The 20774-nt window shown below is 39.6% G+C and overlaps 1 protein-coding gene across 1 annotated transcript in view; it reads left to right on the top strand.

Annotated features, from left to right (window-relative positions):
- Positions 1-20774, top strand: part of OGFOD3 (2-oxoglutarate and iron dependent oxygenase domain containing 3) — a 127455-nt gene that overhangs the window by 19078 nt on the left and 87603 nt on the right. The window contains exons 4-7 of the mRNA XM_073311041.1: positions 1373-1415; positions 11974-12038; positions 12658-12714; positions 20276-20429. Coding sequence (XP_073167142.1) covers positions 1373-1415; positions 11974-12038; positions 12658-12714; positions 20276-20429 — 319 coding nt within the window. The remainder of the gene's footprint in view (positions 1-1372; positions 1416-11973; positions 12039-12657; positions 12715-20275; positions 20430-20774) is intronic.

The raw sequence follows: 20774 nt of genomic DNA, 5'->3' as shown, positions 1-20774 counted from the left end.
GTTTACAGCATGTCATTGGTGCAAAGGCTATTAGCTGAGGATGAAGGCTAACAGTTCAGGGTGCTAAAATCTTTTCCAAAGTCTTTTTCTATTTTGGAACTGGCTGCTCTAGTCATCTGGGACAGACTCTGTCTTATTCACTGGAGGTTGGAAGACTCATGTCCCAGTGGAAGGAAATATGGGATTGTCCTGGATTGAATTAGAGATTTTCATTTGCTCCATTGTTCCTGATCAGACTTTCCCCCATTTTTTGTAACCCATCTCCTTTCTGTGCATACTAGTAGCTATGAACTGCTGTGAGCTATGAGCTAGAGCTAACAAAATGCAGTAAGGCAGATGGTTTCTTCTATGACGCCAATGTGCGGTGCTCTGGTCAAGTGCTAAGAGATGCTTCAACTTGACACAGCTAGGCAGGTGAACAGCCTAATTGAATACCAACTGCTTTCAGTAACCAAACACTAGGGGCTGTCTGAGTGATGTGGTCTGTATTATAAACTATGGGTTGACTGAGAACACTGCTTCTAAGGCTATGTCAACACTAGCACTTTTGTTAGTAAAACATTTGTAGGTCAGGGGTGTGAAAAAAAACACTCCCTCCCTCCCCCACCCCCCATCTGACGTAAGTTTCACGGACAGAAGTGCTGGTGTGGACAGTGTTACGTCGGTGGGAGACTCTCTCCTGCTGACGTAGCTACTGCTGCTTGTTGGGGGCAGTTTAACTATGCCGGCAAAGAGAGCTCTCTCCCACCAGCATAGAGCAGCTTCTTGGGAGACCGTACAGCGGCACAGCTGTAGCGGTACAGCTGTGCTGCTGTAAGGTCTGTAGTGTAGACGTAGCTTTTAGACTCCCAGCCCCATGCGGATGCGCGATTAGTATCGATCCTAGTCCTCACATATTGTAATGGCTTGTTCAACAGCCGAGTCAAAGGTCCATCCCTTTCAAATTTTGGTCTCTTGTTTTTGATACTCCAGTATAATGTAGAGATTTTGTATTATTGTTCTTAGAATCGAAATGTAGGCCTCTTCACATTAGTCCTGTTTGGCAGGATATCTTTGGAAGCCAGGTTTTAAAAAATTTTTTATAAGCGTCTTTGGGATTCCCTCAAGAGGGCTGAGAATGCCCCCCATTGCAGCCACCTTCTTGCAAGCAAGTGTTCTACCCTTCTTGGTGTCATGGGTTTATTTGCCTGCTTGTGACTTGTAACTGCAAGACCATAAGGATTTCAAGCAAATGACAACTCTCTTCACTAATGCACATTACATATGTTGTGTTGGCTAATATTTATCCGACAGCTGTACATTGTAAATTATATTGTTAAGGACAAAGAGGTCTTGCTGTAGTTCTAATTTGAGACTGTTGTTTCACCCGCAGAATAGCGGAGAGGGGACTGTCCTTGGGAGGATCTGATGGAGGGGTGAGCAGCATCCTGTTTCCTTTTTCATTCTTCTGTTATCCAGGCAAGATTTTCAGGTTTTAAATGCATTTGTGGGAGGGGGCAAGGGGAGGAAGTAGGATGGATAATTCCTCTGGTTTCCACCCTGATTTGTCAATATCTCCTCATGGAAATGTTGGTCTTTCTCAATAGTAAAGATCATGGCATTTGCATTATAACTTACTCATTCCCTGTTGTTCAGTTTGTAACAGTCTGCACTCTGGTGCATGGTAGTATGCTATGGATTATGGATGCTATTAACTATAGCAGTGGTGCATTGACCTCTGACTCCTGGTTCTTCAAAACTGTGCCTCTAAAATAAACTTAGATCAGTTTTGGGGTAACATGAAACATATTTGGTGCCTCAAGAAGACCTTTGAAAAACATTCTGTTTAAAAACAATTCTCTTCCTTTGATATACATTCCCTTTCATTTCTCTTCCCTCTCTCTTTATTCCTCAGCATATTTGTGTGAGGAATAGAATCTTTAGTTCTGAAGAGTTGGCTGCTTATTCCCCACCTATATTGGTAGTCTGTGACATCCCAGTTTGTGGTAGATGATGATGTGATTGTTAAAGCCTGGTATGACTACTTGCATGCTTAAAGTTAAGCACCTGCTTTTGTCTTCTGCTGAATTAGGACTAGAAAGGAAATGAGCAAGGAGCTGATAGAATTTTGAGAAACTCTTCTGTCATTTTCATGCAGATATCTTTGTCAGTAAGGAATGAGGGAAATGAGACACACAAACAAAAATTGTTTCTAAATCAAGGGTTCAAGTCTATTCCTAGGAGGCCTCAGTATAGCAGCCCTTTAATGAGCACTTCCCCAAAACCCCATGGAGAACAACCACTCATCTGGGAAGAAGAAAAGGAGGACTTGTGGCACCTTAGAGACTAACAAATTTATTTGAGCATAAGCTTTCGAGAGCTACAGCTCACTTCATCCGATGAAGTTAGGAGGGGAAGGAGTTAAATGTTAAAGTTTAAAAAAAGCCCTTATTCACTCAGACTAATAATACCATTTGCTTTTTCCTGCAGTTTATGCTACTTTTGGCTGTTGTGGCCTTTATTTTTCCTGACTTTTTTCAGCTGTTTGTAATCCCAGTTTACTTTCCCTTCAGTTTCTCTCACTAACCATGTGCCACAACTCTCCAGTCACAATCCTTGCACAGGTGGAGTGACATATAAGACTTGTGGAAATGCAAGATATGTTTACCAAAGATTCCTTTATTTTTCAGGCAGACTTTGTTTCAGTGTAATGCCGACAGACTCCGGTCGTCAGCAGACAGGATTGAACCGGGGACCTCTGGAGCCTAGTGCATGAGCCTCTACCGCAAGAGCTAAAAGCCAATTTGCTCTTAGCTAAAGCTGTAGAGCAGACTCATTTAACTCTCTCTCTAAGTGGTCTGGGTGCCACTAGATGTGGCAGAACACCACACCCAAGGAGGTGTGTGAGTTATATAAGCACTCAGATCATCACGTCTGTCTCAGATCTATGGATTTGTCTTTGTCCTTCGCAGTGTAGAAATATAGTTGCAGCTACAAAATTAATAGTTTGATTAACTACTGAATAAGTGACTTCATTTTGTCTTGTTTTAGTCAAAGCAAGGAAAAGCTTGGTGTAATGCTTGTTTTCCTTCTGTATCCCATTTCTGTCCACCCTTTTTATGAGTAGGTGCTGGATGTAGGTTTCCTTCTGTTGGATGTCTATTTCTATGTAATATGATTCAATCATACAGTTCCAATCTACTAATCTGGAACCTAGCCTTTGCCACAAAAATTTTCTTTTTCTCTAATGGCAAAAACCCAGTAATCCTTACTTTAGCAAGGTCCCCATTGAAATTATTGGGAGGTTTGCTTGAGTAAAGATGGAAAGATTTGGTCCTGAGAGACAAGGTTCTTGCTTTAAAGCCAATTTCCCCGAGTGTCGGTGTATCCCTGTGGGTGGGGTGCAAAGAACTGTCTAAGGGAATGTAAACGGGCTTCTCACTTGTCCTCTAAAGTCTCAGTTTTCATTTTTAACCCTCCCCCATAAATCTCCAGTTTATGGTTGTGAAGAAAACCTTGAAAACACAAGCTGAGTGTAACCAATGCAGAAATGCCTTCCCAACTTTTCAGAGACCCTGAAACAAAAACTCTTAGGTGTGAACTGCTTCATTTCAATGAAAAAAGAAAAGGAGTACTTGTGGCACCTTAGAGACTAACCAATTTATTTGAGCATGAGCTTTCGTGAGCTACAGCTCACTTCATAGGATGCATCATTCAATGGATTCTAACTCAGATACCAGCAATGACAATTTAAAAGACAAAATTCTTAATTATTTCACTGCTTACCAAAGCATGTAACAAAAGATAGGAAACCTCTTATTCAAGGTCCTGTGTATCCCACGATTTAGTAGTTGTGGAATTTGCCACAGAATTCACCCCACTGCTGCAGAATTGTGCTCCAGAGTCTCAGCTTTCATTAAAATATGAAATTATTTCTAGACCTTGTGGTTGCAGAGAGAACCTCAACCATGAACCAAAACATTTGTTATAGCTGTCTTGCTGCCCTGCTGGGATTTGCATGTAGCTGTCTCTTCTTCTGCAGATTTCCCCACAGTAGGGAGTTAATTGGATTACAGTGCATGTCTCTGATGCTGTTTTTTGAAGCCAGGTAGCAATGTATTGGGGTTGGGGGAGAGGGATGGAATTCAGCTTGTTGCTAGGGAATGGGGGAGACAGAAATGTGGGCTGATGAGCTAAGCATCCTGGAAAAGAGTGCAGTAGCTGAGGCCTGGGGAAATACGATGGCTACAAGCTTCCTTATTCCCTGGTGCACTTGGGAGGAAAGGAGGTTCTGAGCTGGGAGCCAAAGCCTGGGGAGTGGAGCTGAGCCATTTGGAGAGCATAATGAAAAACCTATTGTCTAAATCGAGATAGAAAATAATGATCAACAAACGTTTCCCAATGAGTATTTTCAACTTTGATCCATAGCTGGGTGTTGTGGGGGTGGACGGCATGGAAATGAAGATGGATTTGGTGGCAGTAGAATAAATTAATGCAACTGTGGAACTGAATGTAATATCCGGGGGGGGGGGGGCGGGGTTCTCAGTTCCAATCTATTCCTTAGAACATATGCTAACCTTGCTCTGCATTTATATATGTACACTAGTTTATGGCAGAGGATGTAAAAGTATCTGACATCACCTACCTTTCTTTGCTTCAAGTAACACATAGCATCTTTATTTAATGTACAGACACATTCTAAAGCAAGAAAGTCAGGGATTCCTTGTAGGTATGAGCTATCATTAAAAGTTTTTCCAGATTATATTTGAACCTGATTGAGATATATTGTGGAGTCAGTAGCTCCTTTGTTTTGTCATCATCCCACAAAATATGTTGCTTTCCTTGATACTAAGTTTAGGTAGAAATAGAAATGGTATTTGGATTGTCTTTCAGAAGAAGGCAACCTTCACTTCAGCTGTAGATCTAGTTTTACATTGTGCCCAAGATCCCACACCTGGAATTATTTCCTAGTTCCTCCTTGGTCACTTTTTGTAAGATTTTTATTTTAATTAGGTGAAAGGAAGGTTCTGAGGGCTCTGAAAATAATTCATAGAGCAGTAGATGATGGGGCAGCCCACTGAACCTCTTGCATTTTACATAAGTATTCCCACTTATGCTATACTTACAACACTTAGCATTTATATAGTATGTTACGTGATCAAAGCACTGTATAATCCTCCTCACAGCCCTGCATTTTGAGGCAGTATTTTATTATTGTATCTGAAGGGAACATTGAGTTCATTATCAATGAATGCCAACTCTGCTCGTGTAAAGCTCATCATTCTTTCATTACTGTATCAGCTACCATTGTGTTGTGGATCTGTATTTTGTGTTGATGTAACAGTTGATTTGGGCACAGTTTTGAATAAAGTTAGGCACATATATTCCCTTTGAATTGGCCAAGGGAGCATTCACTGGATTACTGATTTATCTGAGGACAAGGGACTCTTCTAGCATGAAGAATAATTGCCTTATGTGAAATCATATCATCTTGATTGGCAGCTATTAGAGAAACAGTTTGGCTGTGGGCTGCTTCAACTCAAATTATGTTGAATGTTGGGGGCGGCTCTTGCTTTTCAGTAGATTGGTAACAGATTGCTTCACTTGAAAGAAGCAAGTGTAAATGTCCCTTATCCAAGTGCTGCTAGCTTTAGTGAGTCGTTTGCAAAGAATTGCATCAAGTTGGTGCCCTCATTGTCCTGCCATAAAGTGATTTTATTCCTAACCTGGAGTTCTCTGTGTCCTCAGCCCCCATCTTCCTCCCCAACTTTGGGTTTCTTGGTCTCCTGACTGCAGGCCTGATCCTAGGATGTATTCTCGCACTGGTCCCTTAACCCAGAGAGCTCCATTGAAATGCAATCTCATTTATTTTCACCACAGACTTATTTTTTTTGCAGTGGACTGAGACTTTGAGTCATCTGCCTTCATGATGATTTGCTGAAGCTTTACTCCATCCTTTTTCATGTCAGTAGAGGGGAGGCCTATGGACATAAGTTCTTTAACTCTCACTTTCTTACTCTTAAGCATTTTTTCCTCTACCTTTGCCCTGTCTTTTTGCTCCATCTCACTTAATGCTTGTGCTTGCATTTCCCACACCATTAGCCAAAAAGCTCTCAGCTGTTAGGCCAGATTATGAGGTGTTGTGTCTGATGTTGGTGATGTCCAGACAAAAGTGTCTTATGTCATTAGAGCCTTTCATCCTACCCTCTTTTCCTGATGGTTTAGAGACTGCTTTACACTTTATTTCATCTAGCTGTTCTTTCTGCCTACCAAAAAACTGCATGCATGTTGGACTGGATTTGAATTAGCCTGCTTCTTAAATTTTCTTAGGGCTTATAAGGTGTGTTGGATGACTCTGTCCAGTTGTGCACATTGTCCTTTGGATAGCTGTTAACTTTTAAATCTTTCATATAAACCCTTTTTAATTTTTTAGACCTCTTTTTAGCCAAACTGATCTCTCCACAGTTTGCAGTTGTCCTCCTGCTTCATATTAAGATGTAGACTCTATTCCAGCTCTCTTAACTTTCTATACCCCTTCATTGTTTTTTCACAGCTAGACACACCTGATATTGCCTGCCATGCCTTTTAGTTTAAGAGTCACTGAGATTCAGGGTATTTTTTTGGCTGGACACGATATCATGACTTATTGTACTAAACTCAAAGAATTGGTGTTCTCTGGCCTGTCAGTTTCTCCTCCCTTTATGTCTGTTATCCTTTTCCCCTCTGTTGGTGAATTTTAAGTGTAAGACTTGACTTTTCCACCCTCATATGTTAAGAAATTCCCCGCAAACTTCTGAATTGCTGAAGTCACCAAGTTATGGTGCTAAGCTTTTTCTCCTGTCTCCCTCAGTAATGATTCATGGATAAATATTCATAGATTTTAAGGCTGGCAGGGACAATTACGATAATTTTTCCTGACCTCCTGCATGACACAGACCAGAGAACCTCACCCACTTATGTGCTGCTTCTGAACCATGATTAATTTCCCTACAGACTGATTCTCAAATAGCTATGCTCATCATTCTTTTATTTTATTGTCATTCTTGTTGGCATGATTGCCACTTGCCTTCATTTAGTTTTTAGTTGCTTCTCTACAAAGACAGTGACCTTGGCTTTTCTATGCCTCCCTTACACTGTGTTCCCACTTGTGTTTAATGTTCCAGTTGTGATTCATTCCTTCATGGCTCCGTAATTACTGTTCTCATAACTTTTCTCCAACGTAAATTAAACTCATCCTGTTGATTACTGGTGCTATTGGCATTTGTGCAGAGACACCAGAGAGCAGTCTCTTTTCCTCCTCTCATAGTTGTCTCTCTGTTCCTGGTTCATGGCCCTGGAGTATCTTTATAGCCCCTGAGTTGCTGTTAGCTCTTTATTTCCCAGGGATGGGGCAGGGACTCTGCATCCTATAAACAATACTCTTCCCCATTTCTTGTCCCTTACATTGCCTGCAGGTCACAAATTGGTTCTTCACGTATATTAAGCATCTTACTACCCCTTTGTAAGTAGCTGCCACATCACTTTTGGCAGTGTACATCTTCCATCTTGCTTTATGTCCCTCCCAGTTATATCCTGCTGTTGCCTGGACTATTCCTTTCCCTTGTCGATTAGAGGGAATTGTCTGGATTCTTCCACTGCTGGCTCATTGTTGTTTCCATGAATGCATCCGATGAAGTGAGCTGAAGGTCACGAAAGCTTATGCTCAAATAAATTGGTTAGTCTGTAAGGTGCCACAAGTACTCCTTTTCTTTTTGCGAATACAGACTAACACGGCTGCTACTCTGAAACCTGTTGTTTCCATGGCTCGCCTGCTCAAGCACACTCCACCAGCCTTTTTTCTAGCTCTGAAAGCTGAACTGATCACCTCTGAGGTGCTTCTTAATTCTCTGAAAGCGCTAAAATTGGCTCTCCTTGATGCCTGCCTGCCTACACCTTTTGCAACCTGTCTTGATCTTTCTGCTAATCCCAGTTCAATGTTGTCTTCCCATATGAGGATGATAGACAAAGAAACTACTAACAAGGCTTGGGGATATGAAGATGTCTAAATTTGTGCTTCATTCTTTTAAGGGAAGTCCAGAATCTTCTAGTAGAAATTCTGTTCAATGGCAAAAGGGAAATTGTTCTATTATAATCACTCTTAAAAGGTGAGTGGATAGTGTTAGCAGTTGTTCTGCCATCTCTGTACAAGCTTTATCAAGGCTTTCATGCTGGGCATGTTGAGCTGAAGTGAGGTGTGACGTATCTGGATCAGAGTGCTGAGATTTGTTTGGGTGTAGTGTTGCCGTAGTCTTCCTCCACGCTAACTTCCCAAGTGTAAAAATTGGTACTAAAAGGCCAATAAGCGCCTAATGTTCTCAGATGGCTTTATGCGAAAATAGCTGTGATTCAGCTTCTTTTCAGGACAGCAATTGAACCAATAGAAGCCCTGTGTATATATATAATTGAGCCCTTGCATGCCTCTGGCATTCAATCTCTTTTCCCTCTCTAAGGCAGTGCTGAAGGCTATTCATTCTCTTCCCTGCTTCTTTTCAATCTCCTCCATCTGCCTTTCCAGGCTTCATATTGCAGCCATTGTCTTCCCAGCCATGGATATCTTTCTTTTTTTTGGGAGCCCATCCGCTGCCTTTTCATTCGCGGGACTGATCATTTTGGATCCCCTGCATTGCTGCAAGCCCATGCTGCTTCAGGAAGCAAGAGGAAAATTGGTATTTTGAATGAATGCTTAGGGTAAATTGAAGTTGGGAAGCAAAGGAGTTTTTTAAATTAAACCTACTTATTTAACTATATGTCCTGCCATTCTTGGTTATAACATTTCCTGGTCTTGTCTATAAAAATGCTTACAACCATTACAGAGCTTCTGTAGCAACTTCACAATTACGGCTGTACCTTAGATTGTTGCACAGAAGTTGAGGTCTTAAATAAGACTATTACACTGAGGTTTGAGTAAAGCTTATTGCAGGAGCTCTCCTTGGGTGACTTTTGAGGTAGGATGACTTGTCTGCATTAGTCCTCTAAATGCTTTTGGGGGGCTACAAGGGAGGAGGGGTCTGCGCACTCCAGGCCGTGTCCATTTTAATAGCTTGATAATGTATGCACTTTAAGAGACTGGGGAAAACACACAGATGGATGGTGGAAGAAGGATATTTCCTCAGTGTGGGGGCTGAAGCAGAATCCATTGGGATTCCCCCATTTCAACCCCGAGCATTCAAAGACTCCTGGTTGCAGCAACGCTTTCTGGCTAAGAGGCTGCATGTGGCTATTAATGATGTCCTTGCCAAGCATGGTCCCAGAGGAATGGTGAGTGATGCAAAACCTTGCCATGAGGCTGGGGGAGACCCTGCAGCTGCATTGTTAGCTTAGACTGGTCAGCAGTCTTGTGTATCCATATCCCGTGCTGCCACTAGATAGCTCAGTCATCTAGATATGGCATCTTTGTACTTCAAATAACATGTAATGATAAAAATGTGGAATCTTGCCTAATGAAGAAGGGCCATTAGAGCACTAGGATGTATCCTGCTGGAAAGATGGAGTTTACATTGTGTATGGACAGATCACCTAGTGGTATGACCATCATTGCCTGTGACCTATCCAAACAACTTGAGTGGTCACAAGTCCTGTCACACAGGTAGCAAAGAGACCATGTATGTATCATTTTGAGAAGGGCAGGATTCCACGGTGAGAATATTTAAGAATGTTACACATCAAAGGATGTCAGCTCATTTAACTATCTCTTGCCAGTTGGACCCCTGCCTACACTGAAAATTACATTAGTTGAGTCATAGAATCATCATAGAATAAATGCAAAGTATCATAGAATATCGGGGTTGGAAGGGACCTCAGGAGGTCATCTAGTCCAACCCCCTGCTCAAAGCAGGACCAATCCCCAATTGTTGGCCCAGATCCCTAAATGGCCCGCTCAAGGATTGAACTGACAACCCTGGGTTTAGCAGGCCCATGCTCAAACCACTGAGCTATCCCTCCCCCCTAACCCTTCTTGTTTTTAAATCAGGTTCAGCTGATGCAGGCTAAACGTATTCTGATTTAGAAGTAAATCTTGATTTAAAAATTACCAGTGGAGAATCCACAATGAACCTTTATGAGTTGTTCCAATGGTTAATTATCCTCACTTAAATATTTACATCTTCTTTCCGGTTTGATTTTTGTCTAGCTTTAGCTCCGAGCCATTGGATAGTGTTATACCTTTCTCTGCTAGACTGAAGAGCCATTGTCAAATACTTCATTCCCCATGCACATATAAACTGTGTTCAAGTCATCCCTTTTAATCTTCTCTTTAAGCTTAAATAGATTGAGCTCTTTTTGAGTCTAGTATTACGAGGCATGGTTTTTAACCCTTTAATCATTCTCTTGGCTCTTTGCTGAACTCTCTCCAATTTATTAACATTCTTCTTGAACTATGGGCACCAGAACTGGACACAGTATTCCCCAATTTTTGTCATCTGCAACCGTTATCAGTGATGACTTTTTCATCCAGGTCATTAATAAAAATGCTAAATAGTGTAGTGCCAAGAGCGGATCCTTGTCTGGAGCCCCCTAGAAACACATCCATCCAATGGTGATTCCTTGTTTATAATTACATTTTGAGACTTTATCAGTTAGTCAGCTTTTAATCTAGTTAATGTGTGCCATGTTAATTTTATATCATTCTATTTTTTAATCGAAATGTTGTGTGGTCCCAAGTCGGGTACCTTTCAGAAGTCTGAATGAATGACATCACCATTATTATTTATCAACCAAACTTGTAATCTCAAACAACAAGATAGATCCTGTCAAACTAACTTATACTGTTTTTTCTACAAACCCATGTTGAACGGCATTAATTGTGTTACCCTTCTTTAATTCTTTATTAATTGAGTCCCATGTCAGCCGCCCCATTACAGTGTCTGGGATTGATGTCAGACTGACAGGCCTATAATTACCTGGGTCATCCCATTTACCCTTTTTAAATATTGGCACAACATTGGCTTTCTTCCAGTCTTCTGGAACTTCCCCGGTGCACCAAAACCTGTTGAAGATCAACACTGATGGTCCAATGAGCTCCCCAGCTACCTCTTTTAAAACTCTTGGATGCAAGTTATCTGGACCTGCTGATTTAAAAATATCTAACTTTAGAAGCTGCTGTTTAACATTTTCCTGAGATACTAGTGGAATGGCAACAGCTGATGAGATGGCATCATCTGTTTTGAGTTTCTGATGGCTTGACTCAGACTGAGGAAATAGATTGAATTTTCAGGATTGCGGAGAAAAATTGTAGTTACCTTCTAGGTCTTTTATTTTTAATAACTAAAATGTTAGAAATGCAATAGTTACCATTGGCTCTAGGAGGAATTAACTTTTTGGCTTCACATCAATAACTGTTGTCTTAAACAGATTTTCTCTGTTTAATTTTACAATATTATCAATGTGAGTGAGGTGCGGGAGAGGCTCCTGGGAAATAAAATTTACTGTTGTTTTGAGGGGAGGGAAAAGAAAAGGTTTAACTGAAGAAAAGGTATGGAGAGGATAGATACCAATGCTTCTCTGTGTAGGTACTTATGGCCCATATCACTGATATCTGCGTGCCTCACAAACATTAATGAATTAATACTCTCAGTGCCACTGTGAGTAAGAGGAGGTATCTCCGTTTTTCAAATGAGGGTTTGAGGCACAGAGAGACTGACTTGCCCAAGATTGTGCAAGAAGTCTGTGGCAAGACCAGGTTTGAACTCGAATCTCTGGAGTCCCAATCCAATGCCTTCTCTTTCTAAGGCTCCTATCAATTTGGTATCTAAATGAAAGACCTACAAGAGAATAGCATTTAGCATTGTGTATCTGACTGTTGGGGAACAAATAATTCTGTTTGGAAGAGTGAGGGAAACAGCATTCAATGAGGATAGTTTGTGAGAAAGATGATTTAAATAAGGGCATAAGCTTTTCCATGCTTATCAGTGTGTTCCCCCCCCCACACTTTTTTTTTACTTCTGTCTCCTTTCCCAGGCTTCAATCTTGGATTTGCACTCTGGAGCTCTTTCAGTGGGGAAGCATTTTGTTAATCTGTACAGGTAAAGTGGGACAATGATTTACTGTCTCTCCTTTAGCCTCCTGCACAACTTGGGTGTTCTACCTTCTCAAAGTGCATAAGGACTCATGTATTAGGGATTTGATAGATTGTCAATAGTTTCTTAGACCCTGTAAAAGCTTCTGTGGCACCAAATCTGACATAATTGTTATTGAACTGGGCTCTTAGTAATTTCATTTGTAAGATTTACCTTTGTGTAATACTGGATAACAAATTACTCTCGTGCAGTTCTAAGTCCATAGCTATATCAATAGTAGAAGAAACACAGGGTTTTGCATCAGCCTTTTAAAAGGGAGAAATCTATGTTCTTATTTTAAGGAATATTTTCTTTGCCTGGTAAATGCTATCAATATTTATTGAGTTTGGGTCCCTTTTTATTTTAGTAACATCTTAGAACAACACTTTAGGAGCTGTGCATCTCTTTAATCATCACATTCAAACAGTGGGAAGGTTTGTGGGGCTTTTGTATCAAGTTTAATTTATTGAATATTTGTGGAAAAGATGAAGCATAGATGGGGGATGCAGATGAGAAGATGCAGATTGGTAATGTCAAACAATCGGGTTCATAATCCCTCTTCTTAGACTCTCTCTTGTTTTTGTAGATACTTTGGGGATAAAATTCAAGAAGTCTTTACAGAAGAGGATTTCCAGTTATACCGGTAAAGGCATTCAGTAATTGGAGAATGAAACAAAAATATAACTTCATTTTTTTATCTGAGTTGCCCTTTTGAGATCCATGTTAACAAAATGTTCTCAATCCCACAAGATTTCCTACCTCTCCCATGCTAACAGTGAGAAACTCCTGTCCCAGATAGGCCCATCCAGCTGATTTACTAATGCAACCAGAAAAGAAGGTGCTCTACCTGAATCCAGAGGCTGGAGACATAGCACTGAGGCACGTTGGTGGAGGTCTAATGCATTTTAGCTCTAGGCCCTGTTTCATGGGTGTTTTAGGATATATATATATTGTAACATATATGAAGGGAGTCCTGTCCTGGTGTATTGTTTGGGACTGAGCTTCAACTAATGATGATGAGAGGGTAGACCAAGACACAGAAATAGTTAAAGGGGAAAAGGCTCTTTAGTGTTCTGGTTGTCTGGCTAGATAAGTAACACTCTCTTCTTTACAGGGCCATAATATGAAATATTGCTGTAATGGAACATGCCTTGTGGTGATGGTGTTTAATCTTTATACAGATTGACTCACTAACGTGACTGGCACAACATGTTTTAATACGTTTCCTATCTCTGAAGACATGTATAGCCAACATTTAGGAACAAGCCTTTTTACTACTTTGCTGAATGTTCAAAGTAAATTAATTCTGATTTTCATGGAATTTTGTGTAACTGTAGATCTTGACATGAACTGCAGAGCAGACTTGGTTTGAAAATTTTGTGTTCCAAATTTATTTAACTTTTATCTTGTAATTCTCAGTGTATTTCTGTTGTCATTATGGAAGAATATGAGCTCCCTCTAGTGGCTAAAGTATTATTGGTAGGTAGAGCTGGATGAAATTTTTTTTTTTCAGGTGAAACTTTTTTGCAGAAAAATGCAGATTTGGGTTGACCGTAGCACTTTGCAAATTTGTTGTGGTTCACCAAATTGTTACATCAAATAAATGAAAAATTTCGCAAAAAGTTTAAACATTTAGTTTTGACATTTTTGAAATGAAACATTTTCAGTTTTTGAATTTGCAATGACTTTGTTTAAAAATTTTTTTTTTTAAAATTCACCTAAAATACTTGAAATGGAAAAGAAATATTTTATTTTGGGTTGAACAAAACACTGTGTTTGACCCAAGACAAACTTTAAAAAAAAATGTATTTCACTGTGTGTATGGAAAAAAAAAATCAATTATTTGTACAGCTCTGTCATTAAGTTCCTATAGATGCTGATCAAAGTTTATTTTGCCTTGTTAATGACTTGTCTGTTGAAGTTGGACTGGAGTTGTATTACTCTGGTAGTTTTGCCTGGTTTAACTTGACCACTTTAAGTGGCTAATCTTTGTCTAACTTGGCCTTTCTAGATAACATCGTCTTTAGAGATGAGCTATGATGTTTTTATACATGAAAAGTATTTTAGATTTTATCTAATCCTATCTATGTATAAACTCCCCAACCCCTGTCACCATATTAGTAGAATTTAGAAATAACCATAATACTCTTTTTCCTTCCCAGCCTGTAGAAATAACCTGATTAATTTATGGGTTTTTTTTTATGTATTTCCCTATTCCAAACAAACTGGAATTTATAAGAATTGTATAAGTACTTCACATTTTTGCCCCTCCCACTTGGGGAATAAAGCAGCAGCTAGTGATTATGGACTCCTTAGTTGGTATAGAGAATGTTTCAACCTGCCAGAGACAAGTCACAAACAAAATATATTGTTAAATGCTTTTGTTCCTCTTTAATCACGACTCCAGTAGCATATAACTTTAATGGATTGTTGTATGCTATCTTGAGGAGCATTTATCTTTATTACTTCCATTTGCCTATCCAGGCCTGTTTAAAAATACACTCTGGAGAGCACTAGCTAAATAAAATGCACATCTGAATGTTACTGATTACCACAGTAACAAACAAGAGCAGACATTCGAGAAGGCTGGTTTTTAAACTGGCTGTGTCAAAATAGCCGCTGCTTCAGAATGAATTATAATTTCTGTGCCCTCATGCTTTATCCTCTAGCTTTCAAGATAGTAATTCTTCTTGTTTGACTCTTTCTGTCTGTATCTTTATCCAGAATGGAGACCTTGGAATATGCATCCTTGGTTTAAAAGCGCTCCCCATCCGTGGCATTAGAAGAAAATTACACCAAGTTACACCAAATTGTGTTTTAAAAACTTGTCAGAGTGTAGATGTGCAAAGAATTGAGTGAAAGCCAAAGAGTATTTATTACCTTGCCCACTGTCATGCTGTTGGGAGTGGCTCACGACTGAGAGTGCCAACCTCAGGGTAGACACCCCCAACTGGTGGTATGTTCTATAATTGGATTTTACCAACCCCATAACAAATGTGAACTCCTAGATCATTGTAACAGTCTTACCAGGAAGTTGCAGACAGTGCCCTTGGGCCCTCCAGTCTATCTTGCCACCCAGGCAAGCTGGACTTAGTGATAAATGGTCTCATATACCAAAAACCACAGAATATTCAGGTGTTTTCCAGTCCGAAGAGACCAGCTACTTACTCCAGATCAGTTGTGCCTTAGATCTTACACCAAAGACAATACTTGTAGCCAATCACGTAATACATTAACTAAAGGTTTTTTAGCTAGGAAAAGAAATGAGTTATTTGCAGATTCAAGGAAGCAAGCATACATACACGCATGAATTTCAGTCTATGATTCAGCATGTGAGAGAGATGTAGTAATCTGTCAGCACTGAACGTCTTTTTAGGGCATGACTCAGGTCGACCCTGGGGAATCTCTGCTTTTTATTTCTTCTCTCCAGCCCTTGTGAGAGTCCAATGTGCAGAAGGCCTTGTCACATACTTCTCCATGATGCCAGTGCTGCAGGCTCCAAACTTAAAAAGGAGGTTAATTTGAAGTATTTTTTTTTCTTAGACTCTAGCCTCACTATTGTTTTTCCCATTTCTCTTCAGTCAAAGAGAAATGGGAAATATGCCCCATTGTTTCTCTAATTTAGTACGGAGTAGATTTCACTACCCCTTTCCTATAACTGTGCTACAACACTTTTCTTCCCTAAATCTGTCATATGTATTTCAGCATCATCCATGACTCATTATGTGAAAATGCACAAGGATTGCTGTCAACAGAAATTATGGGGAGTTTTCTACTTTTCTTTCTACTATTGACTTGGTTTCATGCTCATCAGATGTCATCTGTGCTAGCAAAGCTATTTCCATGGTGTCCGAGCAAAGTGGGAATACATCCTGAGCAATTGCAATGATGAAATAGGGGCAAGATACCATGATTTTCATTTTGGAAAATTCAAGGATTTGTTTGCCTTGACAAGAGTTTTTTAAATAGAGCTGCAATATAGTATGGTTGTAGATAGAAGGCTCTCTATAGTCTCAAAAGAATTTATAGATTAAAATATATAGAAACTACCTGGAATGGCAGCAAGGAGAACAGGAGCAAAAGGTTTAAGTATGGGTTTGATACATGTTGCAAAGTCTGAAGGTCAGGTTTGAGGCATGGGAAGTTGATTGTAATGGAAAGATTGTAGGCCAAGCAGAATGATTTTAAAACCAGTGCACAAAATAGATGTGCTAGCTTCTGGATAAACTACTTTAATTTCCTTTGTTTGCGTAATGTGTATCCAGAGAAGTTGCATTTGTATGACTCTAGAGAACATCTCCACCTGTAAAAGGGGATATCTGATTCATGGCACTTGGATAGAGAATTGATTTCAGCACGCACAAAGTTAATTTACTATCACAAAGTGAGTCAATGAATAGGAGATTGTTTTCGTGGGGAGAAGATCAGAACGTTGCTCTCCTGTAAATGCATATTTACCAACTTGCTGTGGTCAGATGATGGAGGCTACCTGAATGTAGTGTATATGTAGGGGAGACCTGGGACTGTTTAAAGCATTCAGCAAAACATGCTGCCTGCTCTGCATAAATGTCCTGTCCTAGGTTATCAGCCCCATAGATGGATTATTTTGTCACGTTTGCTTGTGGTTTTAAAGGCTTGATCTTTGGCTATATCTCTTTGAAATCAGCAATAATATAAATAAAATAAATGGCAAATTAAGCTGCTACATGTGGTTCATCTTGATGCAGAGCATGAGTGGAACTTCCTTTAGGTAGAAATACTTCAATTTCCTGTACTAGGAGCTTTCATAGGCTTGTTTATTAACTGATACTTCTATGTAACTCTCTGCATTAATAAGCAACATAACTACTGTGAAATCAGTTAATGTAATTCTGGTAATTTAGTTCATTTACTTTTTTAAATTTCATTTTTCTATCTGTATCATGGGAAATCAGCTTCTAGGTGCTCTGTTTATTATAACCCTCTGCAGGTGATATATATATATATATATATAATTTTTTAAAAAAGGAGCTGCTTTTTTTTTTTTTTTTCTGACCACATTTACTTTTCTTCATATGAAGCTGTTTGTTATAACGTTCTTTGAGATCTGTTTAGCAGATTTATATCAGGTAAGCATTTTAAACTAAACTTTCCAGGTTTGAGGATAATTGCAAGACAATTATTAAAACACAAATCATCTTCTGTTGGACCAGTTTTTTGTCTGTCTTGGATTAATCTAAGCCCATGAATCCTTGGACCTGATGTCCACTCAGTGGGACAGTTAGTATTTCATGTATATTTAATCGGCACAAAGACTGTCTTCACATATTCAAGGAAAATAGTCACTGCAGGTGGTCCTGATTTTTTTAAAATAGAATGAGTTGATTGCTTTAATTTTTTTTTTTTTTTTAGAATAACAGAAGCTACTATGGCCAGATGATGGCTCACAAAGACATGAAACTAGTGATGCAAATTCTGCATTGACTTGAACTCCAGAATTTGGCCCTATTTGTTATCTTTGGGTTGGAAAGGGAAGAAGACTTGTTCAAGATGAGCTAGAAAATGTGGGTTGGTTTTGATAAACAGGAAGCAGATTTCCGTCTCTTGAAGGATGTGCTTGTTTTCACTCAGCAGCAAATTAAGCTTAGGAAAAGGAATAAACTTTTATAGTAACCTTTGGCAGACCTGAAGCAGTTACTTTTTTTTGCCTTCTTGTAAATGAAGAAAATCTGAGCAGAACTTTATTTCCCCCTTTCCATTTTACAAATCATGCAGTCTTGTCTTGTCCTAAGTCATTACATTGGGGAGTGAAGCTTTAAGGCAGCTTATAAGGACTAGAGAATGTGCTTCAGTAGTAAGGTTTTTAAAAAAAGGAAAAGGCATCAGACTTAGAGGGAAATCAGTGTTGCTTTTGAGGTTCTCTGAGGGCGTGAATGTTATAGACTTTATTTGGCATTTAAAACGGGGTGACTGGGGACACTAAGAGGAGGGATGGTACGGTGGTTAGGGCACTGACTGAGAATGTGGGAGATGTGGGTTCAATTCTCTGCTCTGCCATGGACTTCCTGTGTGACCTTGGGCAAGTCACTTAGCCTCACTATGCCTCAGTTTCCCATCTGTACAGTGAGGCTAATAATGCTTCCGTGACTCACAGGGCAGTTGTGAGGATAAATACCTTTAAAAGATTGTGAAACTCTTTGAGATCTATAGATGAAAAGTGCTCTCTGTGAAATAGATGTTATTCTTCATTATAATAATAAATATTTGAGATTTAAACCAGTGTAAAGAAAGATGCCCTGAAAATGAAGTGATGACCTTGTTCTTGGCCTTTAGGGACAAGCACTTCAGCATAGATATATTGTAGCTATCAGCTGGGTCGGGCCCACCGGCATCAAACCCAGGGGATAGATTGTTTTTCCTTTGCCTTTGTGGCTGCTACCCCCCCACGCCCCTAGTTGTTAATCATTCTAGTGGTGGTTTCTACAAAGCACTGAGCGCCCTCAATTCATGGTGAAGCAAAACGCACATTGACAATGTTCATATCTTGTCGGATTGGGCTCCTACTGAATCTCTGCTTGGTCCCGAGAACAGAGGGACAACAAAGTACTTACACATCCCTATTCAGCTTATTCATGCTTGATGGTGAGCATGTGCTTAAGTGCTTTGCTGAATTGGGACCATAAAGTGTGATGTGTGAGCAATATGCCGTGGTGTTAGAAACATTCCTCCAGGACAGGGAGATGGATTCAAAGACCCAATACTGAATATCTCTTTCATTTTCCATTTCTCTGACCTCAGTCTTGTCAACTCTCATGGTATTTAATGTTTTTCTTGAAGCCCTAGCTCGTGGAGTCATGTGAGATTACATGAGAATCTTACCTTTCATTTAAAAAAAAAAAATCCGGCCTTTATGGTTGCGTAGAGAATCTGGAAAGTGTGACTCCGAAAGGCTCCAAAATCAGAAGGCTAATAAAAAGTACCCCAAATGTATTATTTTGTAAACTCTCATGATTTGACAGCATAAGAGGGCTGATTCAGGAGTTTTGAATGCATGGGGTTGGCAGTCCTGTGATAAGTATTTGCCCCTCAAACCTGACAGATCTGACTTTCAGCCTTCCTACTCTTTGTGACGATCTCTATTTAAAACCTCTAGAAAAGTATTTGAGAGCATGTACTGAAATCTCTCTGAAGTTTGGTACTGCATATTGGAGAAACTTTTAATAATGGGTATAAGCTACAAAAATGATGATGCAGTTCCACTGGGAAGCTTTACAAGTGTGTTTACTTCCAATGAAACCTTTTTCAGTGTGCCTTTTTTTAAAAAAAAAAATAAAAAAAATCTGCACTTGAAAAGCAAGAACAAGGAGAATAATTGAAGAGTTTAAAATATTTGTTTAAAACTGAAAGAAAGCAAAACAGTGTTAAGATTAAAACTTGATCTTCCCATCTCAACACTTAATTTCCTTTGTTATGCTTGTATCTCAAGATACAAGTTTTTGGAGGTACAGATTTCTTATCTGGTCATCTGCTGCAGATTAAAGGGATATCTGTCAAATATTTTCTGTTTTAATTTTGTATTATTTATTAAGCCTATAGGTGTACGTGGCATTTTACAAAAAGATTGGGGCCACAGAATTTGCCCTAAGGAACTTAAAATAGAGAGTCTTGTTTCTGTCTGTCTGTCTCTCTCTCTCTCTCTCCCTCTCTTGCCATTTTATTAAATTTTGGTTTTATTGGGTTGGCTTGGGAGTATGGCTCATTGTTGGAGAGACAAGAATGAAATGGGTTGGGAGGAGGGATGTGGAGAAGGAAAGAGCAGCTGCATGGTATAACTAGCTTTTAATTTTTTTTCATTCTTCTATTTGTTATGCCCTCTTAGAAGCCTGTAAACAAAATGCCAAACTTTTTATATAAAAGAAAGAAAGAAAAGAAAAAATATTGCTTTTTAGCTTCTGAGAATAAAAAGAAAGGAAAGCGACTTGAGATGGTGGATTCTTATAGCTCTGATCCAGGGTTGTTAAGACAAAGGGGAGAAAAAATCCAAACTCCCTGAAATATATTTGCAGAGGTAAATGTGATGAAGAAATTTAAGCTGGGAAAAGCAGTGACAGTGGACAATCAATAAACTGTAGGAGCAGATAGTGAAAGAAGCCGCAGAACGATAATGTCACTCTGGTTTAAACTGGGACCTGTGCCACGGTGCTGTGTCATGTTCTTCTTTGCAGTGATGTAAGGCGGAGAATTCAGCAAACAATAGCTCAGGCATTTGGTATCAGCTCTTCTTCCATGTATCTGACCAAGCCAACGTTCTTCTCAAGAATAAACAGCACAGAGGCCAAGACAACGCATGATGAGTACTGGCACCCGCACATTGACAAGGTAAGTGGCAGGTTCAGAGAGGCAGAATGTGTTTCCTTGGGATTAAACCTTGGGATTAAATCACTTTGGAGACTGAGTACCCAAGTGTACCAGACCATAATAACGATTGCTGTTGGGAGATGTTTGTAGTCTGGTGATATAAAAGTTGTTTCAGTGAAAGGAACATGGATGAAGAATACTCCAGCTTGCCTTTGTCATACTGGGAGCACAGGACAATATCACTCATTTTTTTCAAAAGTGTAGTTTACCTTTAAAATCTTTGGTATTTTCTGCTGGAATTATTCAACCATGCGATACTCTGTAAATACAGTAAAAGCTTTGTTATCCAGCCTGTTGGAGAAATGT

This window comes from Lepidochelys kempii, chromosome 14, assembly GCF_965140265.1.
Source record: "Lepidochelys kempii isolate rLepKem1 chromosome 14, rLepKem1.hap2, whole genome shotgun sequence".
Classification (NCBI taxonomy): domain Eukaryota; kingdom Metazoa; phylum Chordata; order Testudines; family Cheloniidae; genus Lepidochelys; species Lepidochelys kempii.
This window is presented reverse-complemented; position numbering and strand designations above follow the sequence as displayed.